Source organism: Bidens hawaiensis, unplaced genomic scaffold (genome assembly GCF_021521415.1).
Source record: "Bidens hawaiensis isolate Kalapana, Puna unplaced genomic scaffold, B.hawaiensis_p1.1 tig00061142_1, whole genome shotgun sequence".
NCBI lineage: Eukaryota > Viridiplantae > Streptophyta > Magnoliopsida > Asterales > Asteraceae > Bidens > Bidens hawaiensis.
In genome coordinates this window covers 50,347-72,936 of record NW_027501010.1, presented here as the reverse complement: position 1 = coordinate 72,936, position 22,590 = coordinate 50,347, and the positions used below count along the sequence as shown (strand labels likewise).

At 37.0% G+C, this 22,590-nt stretch overlaps 1 protein-coding gene across 1 annotated transcript; it reads right to left on the bottom strand.

The window, feature by feature from the left end:
• Nucleotides 1-18,416: 18,416 nt before the first annotated feature.
• LOC143603273 (uncharacterized) lies at nucleotides 18,417-19,244 on the bottom strand. Its single transcript, XM_077080110.1, has one exon. The coding sequence runs from the start codon at nucleotides 19,242-19,244 to the stop codon at nucleotides 18,417-18,419; it is 828 nt and encodes a 275-aa protein (XP_076936225.1).
• Nucleotides 19,245-22,590: the final 3,346 nt, after the last annotated feature.

Here is a 22,590-nt window from a genome sequence, read left to right as displayed (position 1 = left end):
TTGGCGTCACTTTTTCCTCACCTCATTGCTTAAGAGAAAGATTATCTCCCTAAGTTCTGGAAGCAACCTAGGTTTTGCGAAATGTATGCAACAAAGGAAATTGAAATTAAAAGAATGCTTTCCAGTTCTTTAGGGTCTACTAGTAAAAGACCAGTGTTGTATTTTACCGGTGAGATAGATAAAGTGGTAAGGTTTCGGTTTACGGTTTTTGGGTTTTGTAATTTGGAGAATGATTTGAGGTGTTTGTAGCAACATTACCTTCTTCCTTATACAACGCTTCGTGAGGTCTTGAAATAAATAATTGCGATAAGTTCTAAATCACACGAAACATATGACTCACTCAAATCTTCCGAAAAAAAATGTATTTATAAGGCATGAGGTTTATCTCACAGTAACGGAGGAATTGGGTGTAAACGCCATATTTTGCATAAATTTATTCTCACTATTACAAAACTTCTTTTTTTATTTTCACTTTTTGGTTATAATAGATTTGTAGTTGGTTATTTGCATAAATGTTTTTGGATTTTTCTTTTGATTTATTAAAATGGTCTTTATTTGCAACAAAAAGTTTATTATTAGAGAATTTTATAATTAGTTGAGCAACAATTGGTCAAGTAATTCCCCTCCCCACACTTGAATCTCACATTTCCCTCAATGTAAAAAGATTCATAAAAATATTAAGATTCGAATAAAGTATGGTAGTTAAAATGGAAAGGAACTTCCCTACGGGCTAACGAAATTTCGACAGAGCGTCCCCTGTTTTTCGTTCGTTTTCCGGTAGTGTACCTAAATAATAAAAACTGCAAACTGCCACAAACAACCAAGCATAATACTACTGAAAATTGTGTGTGGAATCCTCCATATCTTGCCCACTGGGGCTAAATAAGTACCTAATAAAATGTCTTGGCACCTACGGCCATAAAAGTAACCAACTAACCAAACAAACAAGTGATATAATGTAAATTGTTCAAACAAACATGATAATAAAGTACTACCGGCCCATCCCATGCCCATGCCAAACCTACCAGTGCCGCTGCTCGTCAGTTACCCGTGTCCGAGTCGAATGGTCCGCACTGCCTGTCCATGCGATATCCTAGACGGTCAATCTATGGCATTGTTTCTGCATATTCAGCTGCTCGTTATGCGTCGGAGGCAGCAATCTGTCCTGTGAACCTGTCAAACGAGGTGGTAGTGTTAGCTGCGAACTGGTCAATGAGCCCGTATATGTCCTCAAATGAGTATCGACTATCGCGTGACGATCTAGGGTTGGCCCTGATGAGGATGGGCCTCCCTGCTGGAGGTAAGTGCGGTGGTGGGTTTGTGGAGGTAGTGATCCTCCTATCCTCTCGGGATCGTCTTGGATCATCATGTCTTCCAGGTCCTCGGGATCCCAAACCTGGTTATTGGCATAATGTAATCTCCACACTTCCAGTTCTATGCTGACCTGCTGGGCCATCTGCATACTGATACAAAAACCAAGGTTAAGAGCAATCGGGTCTGGGCTACGGGTTCCTTCTATGTCTGCATGTTGAGCTCTATACAGCTTATAGATCAATGGCCCACCAAAAATCAGGGTATTTTGGTTTTTTGCATATGCATTCATTGTGAAAAGTTTGCAGAACAAATAAGTGATGTTGCATGGTATGTCATTCTTCATGTAATATAGGGCCCATAAATCCCTCAGGTTCATAACCCCTTCAATTTGACCACGAGCAGTGACAGTGTGGCTAAGCAAGCGGTGTATGTATCTCATAAGTGGATCGCGTAGTGCTGTGCTCTTTGAGCTGCTTGCAATGTGGTTTCAACCCTGTAGCTCAACTGTTGCCATGCTTGTACCCATGTGTTTCCAGCCTCTGCGTTTTCATCACCATCTTCATCTGCAAATGTTGTTGCGGCTGTGTACCAGATTACGCTGTCTGTTTCCTCACTCGTGTAAATTTCCAAATCTATTCCCAGTTGGATAACCGATGTTGTATGCCACTCACCCCCACACCTGAATTCGACTGCTTCATCATCCCACAAGCACAACCTTTTCGTCTTAAAAGAGAAAGAGGCTAGGAATTCCTTTGTTAACTCGGTAATAGCTTTCCCTTTTTGACTAAAAACCCGTTTCCATGGTCCCTTCACAATGGTCTTGTACCTATTCCATTGATTAACTTGAATCAACGTATCCTTGCAAGCATAAAAGTTTGGTTCTGGGAAGCGTCAGTTAAGGAAGGTCATTCGAGTTCGGGCTCTTTGATCTCTTTCAGTGCATTCTGGGAAGACTAGGAATGCATGTACATCATCCCCGTATCTGCCATCTTTGGTTGAAAATAGAAGATTTGAGGCAAAGATTAGTGAAATTGGTGGGTGGTCGGCGGTTTTTGGTGTTGGACGAACTTGGTGTTAGGGTTAAATGAATGGAAATATTGTTTAATTAATATAAAAAAACGTAACTATACTGGACACAAAAGCACGGTCCCGTGCTTTTGGAAGCACGGTACCGTGCTGCATGAAGCAGTCAGTTTCTTCTGTTTTGCTGTTTATTTGTCGAGCTGGTACGTTTTTTAATTAATTTTCTTTGAGAATTAAAGTTAAGATAGAAATTAAAAGTCCTAATTTTCATTAAAACATAAAAAATAGTTAAACATGATAGAAATAAAAGTAAACAACAATCCGGAAGTACAAAACATAACACTAGCAAGAGTAACTTCTTATCAAGACAAAGTCTGAGCTTTAACAACCACCATTACAGAACAAGTATTGAATGTGTGGTGGGGCTCTTTTAGCTTCCAAGAGCTCGGATAGCTTCTTGTTAAGATTTGCGATCTCACGGTTAAGATAGTTGAGTTTGAAATCCACATCTTTGTTGTGGCTATCCACAATATGGAAATTCTCAAACCGGAGTAGTTCGACTATGTTGGTCAGCTCGATTAGGCGAGCCTCGGTTTGGATGTTGCTCTCGAATTGGTCTCGCACGATACATTGGAGCCTCATGATTTCTTCATCAAGGTTTGAGGAAGACTCACCATGCTTTCTCGTTCTCACTGGTTTCCATGCCATTTTCTTACTTTCCATTTCAGTAAACTTGTGTTTGGTATGAATGGAATAGTGAATTTTCCATGCATTATATAGAGACTGGTAAGTAAAACACGGCCACGTGCTTTGTGAAGCACGACCCCGTGCTGCTAGGGGAATAAATGTTTCTGATTCAGAGAATTGTATGGAGTCAGCGCGTATCAAGCTGAAGATTCTAAGGTTACCACGACCCCGTGCTTCAAGAAGCACGGCCCCATGCTTTTTGTCACTGAAAGTTTCTTGGAATTTTCAGCCAAACGCGAGAGCCGCAAGTTTTAGAATGATGTTTAGAATGCTAATCAAGAGTTTGGTCATCCTAAAAATTACTTTTCATTAAAATTAAGAGTTCTAAAACAATTATGGGATAATCCCGGTTGTCCTAGAAACGTAAAACGAGAGTCCTAACATGATGTGCTTAGAGCACTTGTTTTACACATGAACACAGAAGGCTTAAAGTTTCTAAATTTCACCGAAGGGTTCTCCTCCGCCGAATGGTCCTGGTGGCGGAAAGTACGTGAAGCCGAGAACTTGAAATTGGAGTTGTTCGTTAATGTCTCGAAGCTCCATTTTCATATTTTCCACTGATTCGGTGAGTTGAACAAGACACATTTCTGTGAGGAGATTCATTTCGGTGAGCTCTTTGATGAGTTCTTGAAGTTTCAAAAGAAGCTCGGTTTTGGATACATGTCGGGTATCGTTCCTCGGTTGGCAAGGGACAGGAATTTCTTCGCTCATCTCAGTAGGCATGTTATAATTTAAGAGTAGAGAGTTTTGGTTTGGGTTGGTGCAAGGAATGCATTGGCAAAGGGTGCCTTTTATAGCCAACCAGTTGCCAGGCACGGCCCCGTGTTTTAAGAAGAACGCCCCCTTGTTTTTGGTCTGACAATTTTGTTACAAACCAGTCAGACTGAGATTTTTGCAGCGAAGATTCTGGCCCGCACTTTGTGGCACGGGACCGTGCTTTTAGGAGCACAACCCTGTGTTTTTAGTACTAAAATACATATTTTTTTTTCAAGTAAAACAAAGATATTTACAAGACCTAGTTTATGAAGGTCTTGGCCAGACCCTATTCCTTGCATGTTTATTGAGTTGGTTGGAGGATTATTACCTCCGAAACATCTTCAAATGGCCCATTTATGTACGGTTTTAATCGATGTCCATTAACTTTGAACTTGTGGCGATCAGAGTTTGAAACATAGTCAAAAACTGATTCAAATGTGTATGGACCTGTCCAGCGAGATTTCAATTTTCCTGGGAAAAGACGTAAACGTGTGTTGTACAACAGTACTCGATCGCCTATTTGAAATTTTTTGTTTCCTTTTAAATGGGCGTCGTGTAAATGTTTAGTCTTTTCTTTGTAAGACCAGGAGTTTTCATTGGCTAATGTTCTTAGTTCTTCGAGTTCGTGAATTTTATCTTTCCAGTTTTTACCAGCGGACATAAGATCAAAGTTCACTGCTCTGAAAGCCCAATAGGCTTTGTGTTTTAGTTTTATGGGTAGATGACATGCTTTTCCATAAACGAGTTTGAAAGGTGTTGTTTCTATAGGAGTTTTGTAGGCTGTCCTAAGGGCCCACAAAGCGTCATCTAACTTTCCCGCCCAAATTCTTCGATTCATTCCAATAGTTCTTTCTAGAATCCTCTTGATTCCTCGATTCGAGACTTCTACTTGCCCGTTGGTCTGAGGGTGATATGGTGTTGCCAGTCAGTGGTAAACTCCATATCGTGCTAAGACTTTGTCCATTTGAGCGTTACAGAAGTGAGTTCCTCTGTCGCTAATTAAGGCTTTTGGGGTACCTAATCGTGAAAATAACTTTTTCAGAAATCTTACAACTACTCGAGCATCGTTAGTGGGGAGCGCTTGTGCTTCCACCCATTTAGACAAGTAATCGACCGCTACAAGGATGTATTTATGTCCGAATGAGTTAGGAAATGGGTCCATGAAATCTATTCCCTATACATCAAAGACTTCACAAATTTGAATGTCTTTTTGAGTCATCTCATTTTTGGCTGAGATGTTCCCGGCTCTTTGACAAGCTTCGCATGCTTGGATCAAAGAATGTGTGTCTTTATATATGGTGGGCCAGAAGAATCTTGCATCAAACACTTTTCTGACCGTGGTGGTGGTATTGTGGTGTCCTCCAATTCGTCCTTCATGGCAGTGTTTGAGGATATCCAAGGCTTCCATTCCTGATACACACCTACGAACAACCTGATCGGCACCTATCCTAAAAAAGTATGGATCTTCCCAGAAATAGAACTTAAGGTTCGAAAATAATTTCTTTCGTTGCTGATGAGTTAGCCCTTTTCTTAAGATTCTACAAGCTAAATAGTTTGCGAAATCGGCAAACCAAGGACTTTCATCTTCCTCTTGCATGACTTCTTATATATGCATGAGAACTTCATGTGGAAAATTGTCATTGATAGTTTCCTCATGATGTTCTTCTGAAGCTGGGCATTCTAAGCGTGAAAGATGGTCTGTGGCTACATTTTCCACTCCCTTCTTATCCTTGAGTTCTATGTCGAATTCCTGGAGTAGGGGAATTCATCGGACGAGTCTTGGTTTAGCATCCTGTTTGTTGAAGAGGTATCGTATGGCTGCATGGTCGGTGTAAACTATGGTTTTGGAAAGAACTAGGTAGGATCTAAACTTTTCAAAGTCGAAAACTACTGCTAGTAACTCTTTTCCTGTTGTGGTGTAATTTTCTTGTGCATCATTAAGAGTTTTACTAGCATAGTAAATTTGGTGAAAAAAAATTTCTTTGCGTTGTCCGAGTAAGGCTCCAACTGCAAAGTCACTTGCATCGCACATGATTTCGAATGGAAGGGTCCAATCGGGTGTAGTCATGATTGGTGTGTTGAAGCTTTTCTTTTAATGTGTTGAATGATTCAATACAGTCTTCAGAAAAAACGAATGGTGCGTTATTTTCTATAAATTTGGTCATAGGTCTAGCAATTTTGGAAAAGTCTTTTATGAAACGACGATAAAATCCTGCATGACGTAGGAAACTTCTAATGGCTTTGACTGAAGTTGGTGGTGGAAGTTTAGAGATGGTTTCTATTTTTGCCCTATCAACTTCAATCCTTCTTGAGATATCTTATGATCGAGAACAATGCCCTCTTTAACCATAAGTGGCATTTTTCCTAGTTGAGTACTAAATTCACCTCCTCACACCTACCCAACATTTTGTCTAGGTTTTTCAGACAATGATCGAAGGATTCTCCAAAGACTGAGAAGTCGTCCATGAAAACTTCCATAGTGTGTTTGATCATTTCGTGAAAGATGGCCACCATGCAACGTTGTAAGGTGGCTGGAGCATTACATAGTCCAAATGGCATTCTTCGGTAGGCAAAGGTGTCATACGGACATGTAAAGGTGGTTTTCTACTGATCTTCAGGAGCAATGGGAATTTGAAAGTATCCGGAGAATCCAATAAGGAAACAGTAGAACATTTTTCCAAATAACCGTTCAAGCATTTGATCGATAAAAGGAAGTGGAAAATGATATTTTCTTGTGGTTCTTCGATTGATGTTTTTGATTTTTCGTTGCATTTGGTGATCTCACATTGTGATTTTTCTTGATTATTAATGATAGTATTGAGATTATCGTCTTCCAATGTAGGTTTAGTGTTTACGTCGGTCAAGATTTGTGTTTCTAATGGGGTGTTGATGGAAGATTTCCGCACATAGCAACTCACGATAGAATCGATGATTTCGACACGATAAAATGTGTCATCGTGATGTTGCGGATGTTGCGTACATTTTCCTATGTCAAAAGTGATAGCCTCGTCATTAACCCTTAGGGTGATTTTGTCGGTGCAAACATCTATAATAGCCTTTGCAGTGGCTAAGAAGGGTCTTCCTAAATCAGAAGTACACTATTGTCTTCCTCCATATCAAGAATTACAAAATCTACTAGGAAAACAAATTTGTCGATCTTGACAAGCATGTTTTCAACAATGCCCCGAGGATATTTAACGGATCAGTCACCTAATTGAATGCTCATGCGGGTGGGTTTCGGTTCTCCTATCCCTAGTTTTGCAAAAACCGCATACGGCATTAAGTTAATACTAGCTCCTAGGTAGGTCAGGGGATTGCTAACATAAAAATTTCCTATTAGACAAGGGATGATAAAGCTCCCTGGATCGGTCATCTTCGGTGGTCGCTTGTTTTGGAGGACATATGAACATTCTTCACTCATGGTGACATGTGATAACTCCTCAAGTTTCCTCTTGTTTGTCAGCATTTCTTTGAGGAATTTGGCATATTTTGGCATTTGAGCAATGGCTTCGACAAAAGGGATGTTGATGTGGAGTTGTTTTAATAGTTCTAAAAACTTCCCGTACTGTGCTTCCAATCTCTCCTGCTTCAGTCTTCCTGGCTATGGAATAGGCGGAATATAGGTTCTGACTGGTTCCTTAGGTTGTATGGTGCCTGTTGGAATCAGTACTTCTTGTGCTTTGACAGTGGTTTCCTTCTCCATAATTGGTTCTGAAGCTGGTGAGGCAATAGTGGTTGTACCGCTTCTGAGTGTAACAACGTTAGCTGTCGCATTCGGGTCGGTGATTGTGTTGCTTGAAAGAGTGCCCGGTGGTCTTTCAGATAATTGTCGGGTAATTTGTCCGATTTGGGTTTCTAGATTCTGTAGTGATGCTTGTTGAATTTTTAGGTCAGCTTCATGTTTCAAAAATACTACGCAGATATCAACAGCTCTTGATTCGGCCTTCTTTCTGCTTCATTTGTTTTGGTCATGATTTAGATTCGCATTTCTTCAATTTTCGAGTAGATTGGATTCTAATGGCTACTGGAACTTTGATCTTGAAATTGTGGTTTAGGCTAGAAGGATTGATTCATCGGCCTCTTTTCGAATCCGGGTAGGGTTTGAGTGTTACATCCGTCCTTCCAACTGAAATTCGGGTGGTTTCTCCATCCTGGATTGTAGTTTTTGCTGAAAGCGTTGTTTTGGCGAGCGATGAAGTCAACTTCTTCCATGGCCATAACGACTTGTTTGCAGTCTCTTGTCTTATGAGTTCCTCCACATGTGTCACAGGTGATCTTGGTTTTCAGTAGTTCGGCTTGAAGTTGTTCGAATTTTTTAGAAAGGGCTTCAAGCTGTGCGGTGACAAGAGTGTTGGCATCGACATGGTGCAATCGTTTGTGTGTTGGTGTAGATCTTGGTGGGTAATAAGCGAAACTCTTCTTTGGTTCCTTCTCCATGATTTCAAATGCTTCGATAGGTAATTTGGATCCCAGGTCTCCACCGGTGACTTGGTCGATGGCCTGTTTGTTTTGACTGGATTGTGTGTCAAAGAAAGTTTGTACTTGTAACCATACGCTTAGTCCATTATGTGGGCATCTTCTCATAAGACTTTTGTATCTCTCCCATGCTGCGTGTAACCATCATCATCGTCAGCCGGAATCCGGTAATGCTGGCTCGGTATTTGACAATTTTATCAGGCGGAAAGTATTTGAGGAGAAATTGTTCAACCATCTGGTTCCAATTGGTGATGGAGCCAGAGGAAGCTTGACCCCATAGAGAGAAATGAAAAAGTTTGAGTTTGATCTGATCTTCTGAACGGTTTTAAATTTTAAAGGTTCCGCAGATTCGTAAGAATAGAGATATATGAGAAAGGGGGTCTTCGTCGAGGAGACCATGAAATTGAACTGAATTTTCCACCATATGAATGGTGCTTGATTTGATTTCGAAATTTTTCGGTGATTTCGAGTGGAGCCACTCCATTGTCGTAGCCTTCGAGAGACCATGAAAATTTTTTCGAATTTTTTCGGTGATTTCGAGTTGAGCCACTCCATTGTCGTAGCCTTCGAGAGACCATGAAAAATTTTTCGAAATTTTTCGGTGATTTCGAGTGGAGCCGATCCGGTTCAGAAACTGGAGAAACAAGCTCAGGCTCGAATGTAAAGGACATACATGGGATTAAATCAAATTGAAACTATTAAAATTAAACTAAAGGTTAGTTGAAGTTAAACTAAAAGTTAGACTAAGCTATTTAAAAGAAAACAAATATATAAGTTAGGCTAGCCTTAAAGATATATAATATAATAAGTAGTAAAAATACAAAATGGAATGAAGTTAAAAATTTGTCCAATTATAGACAATGATTAAATTAAAACTTGGATCGTTCTTAGAAACGTACCGTGTCCCCGGCAACGACCCCAAAAACTTGATACGTGTGTGTGTTGCGGTTAAAATATGAAAGATGGGGATTTTAGCTTTCGCACAAGATCGTGTTTTAAATTTATAAAAGTGATTTCTACTAAGACTAAACACACACAAAATAGGCAAGTGTACCTATCGTATATGTAAAATAGTATTGGTAAGAACCAAGTATCGATCCGTGGACACAAATGTTTCCAATAATGAATCTTTGTCTTACTTTAATCGAAAGGTTTAATCATTTTGAGGTTGATTTTTAAACTTTTTATAAAATAGAAATATATATAATATATAGGTGACAAGAAGAAAAGTTCTAAGTGAGTAATTCAATTATATGAAGGTTTAACATCTAATATCAAGAATCCACTACATTATTCCTTGATAATTATTAAATAAACATGTGATAAACTTGTCCTAATAATATATGATAAAAGAAAGTAACATGCGCATTTTAAATTCCATCATTTCCTAATGTCATGCTACCACGAGAATGTCAATTTAAGTAGACAAGCAGTTTGGTATAGTAGAACGATTAGGATTGACTTTGATTTCTCAAATACCAATTCTAACAACTTTTAATGGTTGTAGTTAACTCACACAACCTCCCATTGATTGATTAAATTAGATTATAATTACACATTCCATTAACATATGATTTCTTTAACTAGCATGATAACCTAAGCAATCGTGTTAACAATGTTATTTATGAATTATCAAAACTAGAGAAATAGATCATAGCTTATATCTCATCATTTCTAAGTACAACATAAGGATCCATGTTTTATCTTGAATATAGTATCAAAGTATTCTTTTTACCATTTCTAGTTTCCAAGAATATGAATTACCATAAATGATTATAAATCATCAACCTTGATGTATTGAATTAAAGTGATAAAACAATTCTTCATCGATGGATAATTGCAAAATAACCAATGTATTATACCAAACTAAACCACATGTTTCACATAATCATTAAGTAAAACAAAGCTTCTTCATAGATTATAGATGGTAATTGGAGTTTAGCTCATAATGAGCATTGTTATGAACATAAAAAGAGAAGATGATAACAAACACGTGCTTAAACTAGAACAATCTAACCAAATGTGGATGAGTCCCCCTTCTTAATGATGATGGATTATGATGATGATAACCTCCAAGCCTTCAAACTCCTCACAAGATCTTCAATATGAGTGCAATACGGGTGTTTTTATAAGAGAACCCCATTTAGAGATCTTCTTCAAGCACACCAAATGAGTGCAATATGCTCCACTATTTATAGGCTGTCTGGAGAGGGAAGTACGGACTTGTGATTAGTGAGGCACGGCCCCATGTCCACGTGTCCCAGTTGCATGTTTTCAGATCGTACATGATGACTCACCACGGGGGTGTGCTTTCTGAGGCACGCCCCCCGTGCTTTTTATTGACATGCGCTTAAATACTTTTTGTCTTATCTGAAGGTGACCACGACCCCGTGGTCAGGGAGGCACGACCCCGTGCTTTTGTCTTCAGTGTTTGACTTTTCTTGTGATCAGAAGCATGGGGGCGTGTTTCTTAAGGCATGGGGGCGTGTTTCTTGTTTTTCTTGTGTTTTCTTCCATTCTTCTTTGTATTTTCGCTTGTTTCTTCGTTTGAGGCTTGGATTTACCTGAATTTGCATTTTATTATGATAAGTAGCCTTTATGAGCTATGTTATTTGATAGAAGTTGCAGTTTTTAGAGATTATTTGATGCTAAAAAGATGTATAATTTTATGTATATAATTAAGTCGCCGTGACTAGTTTACCTTGTTTAGATTTCCTATACGAGTATTTCATTTATAATTAACTCATCCTGATAAGTTTATCTGATTTACATTACCCATATGAGTAGTTTAACTGTAGTTAACCCGTCGTGATTAGTTGGCCTTATTTACATTCCCTATACGAGTAATTATTTAGTAACTAACTCGTCTTGGCTTGTTTAACGTAACAATCTACTGGTTGCGACTAGTTTTATCGGTATTCCTATTTATTGTATACATTTATAAAAATTAATCGTCTCATTAATTTAACTATTGAATACCGGTAAAACGAGTCGCAACGAGTAGACTGTTACGTTAAACTAGCCAAGACGAGTTAGTTACTAATTAACTACTCGTATCGCGAATGTAAACTAGGCATGATGAGTTAACTACATATAAACTACTCGTATGGGTAATGTAAATCAGGTAAACTTATCAGGACGAGTTAATTACTAATAAAGTACTCGTATCGGGAATGTAAACTAGTCACGACGAGTTAACTACATATAAACTACTCGTATGCGTAATGTAAACCATGTAAACTTATCGAGATGAGTTAATTACTAATGAAATACTCGTATGGTGAACGTAAACTAATCGTTGACCAAGATCTACCCGTAACGACTAGTTGACCTATTAAACTAACCATTCCATTAGTATTTTGTAAAACTAATCAGTTCGATGTATTTGGTAAACAAATACATCTTCGTGGTTAGTTTGATAACCTACTCGTGTCACATAAAGTTTTAATATATCTACTCGTCTGTAATGCCCATGTCTCGATGCCCTACTTTGGCCTTGGATTTACTCATAAACACAGTCATAAATATCAGAGTTAATTAAAACTTTCGCGGAATAATAAAATATCAACCATATATTACAAATCATTCAAATAGTGTCAACAACTAAACTCTAGTCTTGAAACATCATTGAAAAAGTCATTTAAATACATCACAATATTCTTCTCAAGATGTCAGTATCTTCAGTCCAATGCCACGAGTCTTTGTGACATTCGTCAATTTTGGGTCCGATTCGTTTTCGTTGTTATATTTGTTTTCTTATAAACCGACCCGTTTTGCAAACCGAAACCCTCGACATATTCAAAATAATGGATTTTATGTAACAATATTGTTTTACACTTGTTGGGTCTTGAAAACATCCTTTACGAGCCTTAAAACGCGTTAAAAACACTTAAAATCAACTCCGGGAGCCAAAACTGTCATTTTTGAAAGTTAAAAATATATTACAGCTCTACCCCGCCGCGCCGTGCTACGGGGGAGCCCCTTGAGGTCGCGGGTAGCGGCCTAAGACCTGCAGATGTTGCTTTTTGTGTTTTCTTGTTGGTTCTTTTGTCCAAAACTCGGTTTTTACCCTCCAAACCTCTTGTTTAACCTCTTTAATCACCTCCTATAAATACCCAACCCTTTCCCACATGAATCCCTACTCATAAGCTCTTTCCTCACTCAAAATTCAAGATCATACAAGGTTATATTCATGTTTATGTCGGGTTTGACTTTCAAAGTCAAACTTATGTAGTTTTTGCATTTCAACTAACTTACTAACTCTTATTAATACATGGATCATATGGCACAACATACATATAATATATACCCTTGTTACCTTTGATAGTTACTATTCCGGCCCCGATTGATTAAATTTCAGGCCTTGTAAGGCAAGGCTTTATGGAGAACTTCGTGTTCTTTATATATATTTATATATATATATATATATATATATATATATATATATATATATATATATATATATATATATATATATATATATAACAATATAACTTGTTTATACATACTAACCATGACAAACGTGCGTTGTTAGTTCTAAAACAATAAAACTACGTCCTTGGTTAAGTCTTATTAAGTTTTACTGAGTTATCTCATAACATTCATTATTTTGGAAAGTTAACTTTGGGTTTGACCAATTATCAAGACCCGAACCAACAACCCGAACACTCGTTAAAAACCTGTTTTAGTATCTATATTTCGAAGGGACTTGCATTACATTTTTAGCACCTTATTACTTAACATAGGTTGAGTAAATATTAAGGTTAGATACTTTAACCCGGTTTCGAGCAAACTTACATTTTTAAAGGGTTATTATGATAATTTCTTAAATAATTACATATTAAACCTTTAACTTTAATTGTTTACATTACTTAACATTTATTTTATCCTAAGGACTTCCAAGACAACTTTCCTAATACAAGACTTCTTTTATTTAAGGCTTCGTTCGTTAAAACCCAACATACCGGTTAAACTCCAAATCAACCATCTTTCAAGTTTATTACTTGAACGTGAGTACTTTCATACCCCGTTTTCCATCTTTCGTTTTGGGTGACATTTCATACTTATTCAACAAAATGCTTTATACTTGAATCTTAAACCACAAACGTTATTGTATAATTTACTTAAGTAATTGCTCGATTTGGTGTTCTATGCTTACATGATTATTTGCCTACGTGTTTATCGCTTTTGGTTGGTGGAACTAAAAATCCCAGTCTATTTGGCAACCCATTATAGCAAGGTGTCGTTAACGTAATGCTATTAACGATAACAATAAAATCCTAGACTATTTGGCAACCCCTTATAGCTACGTGTCGCTAATGACTTTAGCGATATCTATTTATCCAAGTTATTGCTTTTATTTATTGTTTCGTATACAAGATCGCGGTTTTTTCTTACCATATACTTATATGCTCAAACTTATGAATTGCTCACCAACCTTTGTGTTGATAAACTTTATTTTATGAAATGTTACAGGTTTGACTATAGTTGACTCGAGGACTTGGAGAAAACGTTATCAAGACTAATAGGATATTAGTAAAATGAACAATATATTATTTGCTATGTTTGAATCTGATTTATTGTATGAACAAGTTGTGTGACTTATTATGATTTTATGAAATAAAATGATTTGATTAAATATTGTCACTTTAATAGTGTCTTGTGTTTTTGTCCAATCACGTTGCACCCCGGCATGTTCCGCGGCCTTTGGTCGGGGTGTGACGGTCTTCATTCAAGCGAGCTGCCTTAGCCTATTCACCTGCGTGCATACTAAAAGTCAGATACGCTGAGTGAGTTTCTAGTTAATCAGGCAATATACAATACGTTCATATATTACGTACTTATCATGCTTTACTTACTTTTGTGCATACATAAGTATATACCTTCATTCTTACTTTCATTCTTTCTTTCTTTCATACGTTCATATTTATCTTACTTTACATACATACTCATACGTTTTAAAGAGCCTTTCGCCCTATAACCTCACAGATATTATTAGGGTCTGCCACCCTCCTTCACGAAATATTATTAGGTTCTGCCACCCTCCTTCTTAGATATTGTTAGGGTCTGCCACCCTCCCTCACAGATATTATTAGGGTCTGCCACCCTCCTTCACAGATATTAATAGGGTCTGCCACCCTATACCGTCAATTCATACACACCTTCCTTTTCTTTTACATTTATATACTTTCATACATACTCTCAATACTTTCTATATTATTCATACATCATGCATACATCATTTATATACATTAAAATATCAAACATACACCATTCATAAACACTCACATAGTATACATTTACCACTTAAGGTAAGTGTATTAACTAATCACATTGAGTAGGCACACGGCCCCGAAAAACATGATAAGGAAATGGGGCTAGAAACTCACCTGGATCCTGTTTCTTTCTGAGTTTATAGTAATGCCCTCTTTAGTTGTGCACGGCTAACTGTATAATAATTACAAGTATCAATTAACTTATCCTATCCATATTATACTTCTAGATTAATAAAACCCTCAACGAACGGGGGTCCGGGGGCAGCGCCCCTGGCAGCGGGGTTTAGGGGCGGCAGCCCCTAGCAGGGTCCAAGGGGCAGAGCCCCTGGATGAGGTCGAGCTGCCAGGTCAGCCTGGAAAAATTTTAGTTTTATTAAGTGTTCTTTACTAAAAAGTTCATCAGAAATTCCTGAGTCTGGGTCATTCTACTCGAGTGTCTCCTTTCCATTTGAATACCCTTGTATTCAAATACCTTTGTATTCGAATACTCTGGTATTCGAATACCCCTGTATTCAAATACAGATTTGTATGCGAAGAACATTGTATGAGAATGACAATTTTATTCAAATTAGAACTTGTATTCGAACAAACTTGGATTCGAATAGAACTTGTATTCGATTGGGTATTGTATTCGAATGGAACTTGTATTCGAGTGACTCTTGTATTCGAATGGTTTGTCCTTTATTCAAATCAAAGGTTTCAGCCTCTTTCCTTCATTCTTTTCTTTCTTTCTTTTATCTCTTTCATTAGAATTTACCGCATTCGAATACACCCCTTCATTCGAATACACACACTGTTGGGTCTTTATGCTTCAAATATCATTATTACTACATATTTTAACATCCATCCTCATATTCTAGTGTTATACAACCTCCTAACGGTTTTCTTTTCCATACTAGACCAAGATCTAGTTTGTTAACCATAAAGTCTAAACCTTTATTGATCATTAACGCGTTCAAGCTAGATCTAGGGTTCTCACATGAACCGAACTTGCTAACAAGTCCATTAAGTCCATCTTTAACATCAATTTTATATTTTTATGGTATTACAATACCCGATTAGCCTTCGTACCAAGTTTTAGGGCAAACCGTTCTTAAATGAAATCCTTATGTGTAAAGAACGTGCCTTTTTCACGCTTAAAGGCTACGGAGTAGCTTCGATGTATGCTATGGACTTGTTCTTGCATGTATAATCAAAATCTAACACAAACTATGCTCAGTTTGGTCTTGGATCTTGATCTCGGTCACAGCCGTAATATCAAGGAGTGTTTGTGTGTGTTTTTGAGTGTGTAGGAGGCTAGGAGATGAGAATGAGGGTTTTAGGGTTTAGGGAGGTTTAAAGGGGTATTATACTCTCTTAAGCCCACATCCCTTATTCCATCTTTCATTAACCAAGTCCATACTCTTTTATTTTATTTATCTTAATTAAATATGAACACACTTTTAAACAAACGAAATTCCTTTTATTTATTATTTATCAAAAGTAGGATGCTACATCGTCGCAACTAAAAGGTTTCTTATTTACTCGTGGATGTTGGTTACGAGGCTTTAAACTTATTTAATCATTACGAGTAGATGATTAGTGAAACTGGTTGTTACGGTTAGTTTATGGACACATGGCAAGTTATAATTGGTTATACAAACTACTCATGTGTAATCATAAACTATTCGTCACGACTATTTATAATACCTATTTTAAGAATTTGTTCGAAATAACACCTAAAACCTGAAAAACGTATTTATAAACGCTTATTTTGAGAATTTTCCCTTTGTTTAATACTTAAATAACTTGGTTTGTAAATCAAGTTTTATGTGGATCGTATGAATGATTAGACATCCCATCTAATCATTCGGACAAACAAAATTTTGTTTGGTTTAGTGTCTAATTCTTAATTATTCATTTAAGATTAATAATGCTTGAATCTGAATAAGTTTTTGAGAATCTTAACAAAACCAAAACTTAGACCATCCGTAATCATTCCCATTGTGGCTTTTTGGGGGTGAAAACGTCGGGGGCACAACACCCCCCCCCCCCTGTTGTTTTGGCTTGGCATCTTGGAGGTGGCGTTTCCTATAAAACGCGATGATGACACACATTTTCGAACTTTTTTGACCGTTTGATAAAAAAATGATTTTTTAACACAATTCCAACAACACATCCTGTAAATAATACAATCTAACTTCATTTTTTGAAACACTTTCTCAACACATTCTCTACAACAATCTTTTTATTCAAAATATATATATTCAATCACCAACAAATATGTTTCCGTTCAACAATCAAATGCTCGGTTCTGGTCAATACGCTCGACAAGGCAACCTAAACAATCCCAATCCAAATAATCCACAACCGAACCCATCTACACCGACCCCTCAAACCTCGTATCCGTTCGACCTGCAAATGGCCACAAATATACAATATCTAGGTTCTGGAATCCCTAACCCAATCCAAAACCCATTCATGATGGCCGGTTCCGGTTCCCAACCCGACGACAAGACGGTGCCGAGACATAAATCAGCCCGAAGCCACAACCTGTCCCGGAGACTCGTGGCGGTTCGAGCCAACGGAGGCGGACGTGGGAGAAAACACTCAAAGAAACCCCCTGACGAACCTCGGACTAAAAAGATAACTATACCGTGGAAAACCAACGAGTATGAACTACTTGCTCGGGCATGGTGCTCGGTATCGTAAGATCCCAAATATATGTTTTTTTTTTATTTTTTTAAATAAATATTAAACTTGTAATATATATTTTTAGCAAACTATCAAGAAGTGAGCGTATTTTGGAACAAAATTAAAGATTTGTTTCATGAACTTGGCGGGGACTCGCATCGGGAAAAAGATTGTGTAATGTCAAAATGGACCGGTATAAACTCCAAATGCATGGGTTACCGTACGGTTCACTCTTGGATGGTTGACACGTGGGGTAGCGGTGTCTCTGATGCGAATATCATTGAAAGAGTTTCAACAGAAGTTGGGGAACTTCCATTACATGAACTGTTTGAAACGACTGAGGTTTCACCCTAAGTGGTGACCCGTGAAGCCCGCCAACATCAGAAGTTTCAGGCCTAACAAAAAGTCTAAAACATCGTCTTCGGTTGATCCAGAAACACCAAGGTCCGATGCTCAAAATTTCAACTTAAGTGATAATTAATATGAGAATGCCTATGCGGATGTTTCTGAGATCCCTCGACCGCCGGGTAGAAGAAGCAAGGGAAGGGGAAAGGGGTCGCGTCTTCGGCGTCAACGGGTTCGAATGCCGAAATGAAAAGTCATTTCAAAGAAATGAACATTCGACTCAAAGGTATACAAGTCCTTAGAGCTCAACATCTTCAAGTAAATTTGGACACCGTCGAAGTACTTAAAAGGAAGCAATTGGACAATGGCATTGAGGTTTTAACAAACGAGCTATCCGAAGATTACCTGAGAGTCCAATCTCTAAAAGCAATTCGGCAAAATAAAATTTTAAAAAAATACAACATTTAGTCTTATAATTGTTATTTTAATTTTTATTTTTAAATTTAATGCATTTTTTATTTTAATGTAGTTTTTTTTTAAAAATTTAATGTATATTTTTTTATTTAAATGTAGTTTTTTAATTTAATATTTAATTATTTAATGAATAAACCAAAAAAATATAAAAGTGACTAAGTGCCACATGATACAAAATGCCCAATAATGAACATTTTGACTGCACCCTTTTTTTCCAAAAAGCCAAAACTTTGATTGGGCGTAATTTTTTTTTTGAACTGTGAATTTTATAAACAAGGAAACAACAAGACCACTTCCACACCTCGGAGGAAAGTCACCAAACACCAAAAAAAACTACATAAGCTTAAACTTACACCAACTAGACCAATCTAAGGATCTATTTTTTGATCTATATTTGAACCATAAAAAACCGAGAGACTTTATATCCCCAATAATGTCTTCAATCTTGATATCTTTTCCTTCAAACACCTTTTCGTTCCTAGCCTTCCACACCCTCCAACAAACAATTATAACTATACCATGAAAAGCTTCCTTCTCAACCAGCCCAAGCTTACACGATTTGTGAAGCTCCAGCAAATCTCTAACCGAGAAACCATAGATGGGGGGGACTCTACACCACTTACTAACGTGATCCCAAACTATCGCCGCAACCATACACCCGGTGTTTATGTGATCGGCCGACTCGTTACCCAACTCACAGAAAACACACAAATCATTCGTTATCGGGACATTCCTTCTAACTAACGCCATTCGGGTAGGAATTATATTCATTTCCGCCCTCCAAACGTGAATGTTACACTTCGCCGGGACCCATTTACTCCACTTCATAACGTAATTATTAACATCCTCTTTTTCCTTTAAAATCATTTTCTTGACCGATCTCACCGTGAAATCCCCTCTGCTATCTCCTAGCCACTCCCAAGCATCTTGGCCACCTTTCCAAACAGCCAAAGTCATAATTTGAAAGCACTTCTCCCACTCTGCCATTTCTTGAGCTGAATTCGGATACCTGATCCAATCCCATTTCCAGCCGAACTCTCCACCATTCCTCCAAAACCTGTCACTAACATTGCACAACTTGTTCCTTTCCAGTTTGAAGAGGTTAGGGCATACTTCCTTTAGTCTTGAATTTCCAGCCCATATATCCTCCCAAAACTTCATGTTCTAACCATTACCTAAAATCCCCACATGACTACACATGGTCTTAATACTTATATAAATAAACATAAAAAGAACATAACTTCTTACCTCAAGGAACTTAATAAACTATTGGTTAAATGATCAAGACCTTCATACGAAGTTACGAACAACCTAAAAGACTTAAATATTGTAACTTGCATAATTATGAAGATACCTGCTTCCTATTTAGAAAAAGAAAAGAGTCAAATTACTATGTAATAAATAGGTTGTTAATAAACCTATATAAATGCAAAATGATTTGAAAGGGACGAAACTTGTAACATGTATAACTTTTAATCCGCATGTAATGAATCCCTAAATGAGGTGAATAAACACATTTAATGGGATCGTGTGTGGAACGCTTAGAGAAACAAGTGTTAAAGTTACAACAATTCATCGCAAAAGTTTCTCTCAACGTGCTAAAAAATTGAAGATTATTCGTCATCAACTAGTGAGGATTGTACATCTTCGAATTCACATGAGATCAACGAGGCAATACATCCTTGTTTTCATCCTTGAACGTTGCAACTAATCAGAGGCGGATCCAGAAATTTTTACTAGGGTGGGCACAAACTGGATCGAGTAATGGGTCGGGTCAAGAGAACAACTGAACAGGGTCGTCCAACCATCTTTTAGACCCAAAGCGGAATGAACTTTCGAACAAATGAGAGGGTAAATTAGTCTTTTTACACACCATCATTTAAAAGTTAAATATTAAAGTTGCGTTTTGGACCCGCCTTTAACTATTATACAACATTACCAAGCACCGCAGTGTTATTGCCGCCTTCAGTGACAGAACCGGAACTTTTATTTGAAGGACCACAGTATACTTTTTATTTAATATGTTTCACAAATTATTGAAATTAATTCATAATAATTGGATGGTCATTGATTATCCTTTCAAAAATATTTTTTTTATATAATGATAATAATATTTTTGAGAAACTAAAATGCATATCTGATCAAATAATATAATTGTTATAAAATTACAACGTAAAACATAAAAAAGAGAAAGTTCATACCCAAATGCTATTTCTATTTAAAACGACGACTTTCTTGTATATAATTAGGCTATCGTATTCTTTAAATTTAGAGAGGTCCAATGTCTCACTCTAACCAGACTATGTTATGTTAATTAGACTCATATTGGCTTTAGAGTTATCCATACCCAAATATTGTTAAGATATTATACTAACTATCCATAAAATGACAGGTAACACTAGCTAGATACTCAGTCTTGAATAAGAGATAGGTAAGTATAATATGAAATTATTTAAGTTAGTTGAATAAGCTTTAGAAAATAAACATTATAATAAAGTAGCAGTGAACGTTATAATTAAATAATTATTGAAGGTGCCTTGATCCCTGTAATTAATATAAAATAATAATATTGAGCATGTTCATCTTCCCCTTCTAATCGCTCTGGTTTTCAAGCCGCCGTCGCCGCCGCCGCAGGTCAATACATCAGGTTTTCAAGCCGCCGCCGCCGCAGGTCAATACATCAATGTAAATCCGCTGATGACGTTAGCAACGGTGGGCACCACTAGCAGCCGGACGATGGGCACTGACTTATGGTTGAGTCATAATATACTTAAGCGTACATATAAACGCTGCATTCCGGCAGTCGGATGGTGGGCACCGACCCACCGTTGTCATGCGATGGATTCGCCCCTGCAACTAATGCAAGCATGCTTGTTTTGACACAAGTTTTTGTTATGTTTTATTTATATTTAAATACACTAGAATAAATAAAAGTAAACAATAAAAATGTTAAAATAACTAGATTTGAGTGAGTTTTTCTAAAACGAAATATCAATAGATTTGTGTTTTTATTTCACTTTTAATTAAGGTAAAATTCTCAAAATGTCTCATTAATAGAGAGATAATTTATTTTTGTTCATATAAATAAAAGTTTCCAGAAATGTCCCCAACAAACATGTATTTGACGACGTGTTAGGCCTCAACGTGTATTTCACGACTTGTTTGGCCACCAAACGCGTTTCTAACGGCCTGTTAGCCTCTAACGTGTCGTTCACGACATTGTAATTTATATATTTTCGAATATGTCGTTGAGACATGTTTATTTTTTCCACATGTTGTCATTAATTTTACTCAAAATCGAGTGTCATATTGATATCGAAATGTTTAATACATGTTTAACAAAATTTGACCAGACTTGTTTTAAGTAAAGTTTATTCCAACATATAAATAAATATAAGCACGTGTCAACAGTATAGTTGGAACTTTTTAAAACTTTATGCATTACACGTTTAAAAACCAAAAATGAGTAAAATTAATTATAATAATGTAATATTAAAACAACAATTAATAGGGCAAAGATGTCGTGAAATATGCGTTAGAGGCTAACATATCGTGAAAAAAACGTGCGTTAGAGGCTAACAGGTCGTAAAAAACGCGTTGAGACCTCAAAAACGTGTTAGTAGGAAACATTTCTGGAAACTTATATTTGTGGGAACAAAACATAGAAACTCTCTTCACTAATATAACATTTTAAGAATTTTCCATTTAATTAAAGTTCACCTTTGAAAAATATTTATGATGAAAGTTGAGCACAATGGAGACAAGCAAGCTTTACATACCGAGGAAACTTTACATACCGAGGAAAAAAGGGAACGAAAGAAAAACCACATATCTAGGAAACACCAAACGATAAGAAAAGAAAAACAAAAACACCAAAATACCCACGAATCTAGGAAACACCCAAGACAACACAAAAACAAAAACAAGAACAAAATCGATACAAAATTTGAATATTATAGCGATAACAGAAAGGACCTCTGCAACTTACCACTAAAGCAAACCTTTATGTAATTTTTACATCCTATTTTCAGTAAATATTTGTTCTTTAAATTGTCAATAAAGTGATTCATAAGGAATAAAATGTCAATAAAGAGATAGTAAAAAGACAAAAAAAAAACCCTACCAAAAGTCGGTCTATCTTTTATCTTTCACAGATTTCAATAACCCTAAAACTCTAAAAGCACTTCTCTTCTAAAAAACCAGATTTTGGCTTGACCGGTGGATCGGAAACAACCCCTTATGTGATCAATTTCCCTTTTGCTTTGGTAGAGCTCTTAATAAAAATACACTAATTGAAAACAACTACAAGCGGGTGGGTGAGCAAATTCAATGGGATTGGAACTGGATCTCATTACCGCAGACTGGGGTGGAGTGGAGGGAGTTCTCGGCTCTTATGAAATGCCTCTCGAATGCTCCAATAAAAAGCAGGCCAGACACTTGGGGCTGGGTCTCTGAAGGTGGAATGCAGTTTAATGTTAAAACAGTAAGGGAAGATATAGCAGTCAAT

Bases quoted from the DNA above. Each gene is read 5' to 3' on its own strand.
- LOC143603273 (XM_077080110.1), bottom strand. From the start codon at position 19,244: ATGAAGTTTTGGGAGGATATATGGGCTGGAAATTCAAGACTAAAGGAA.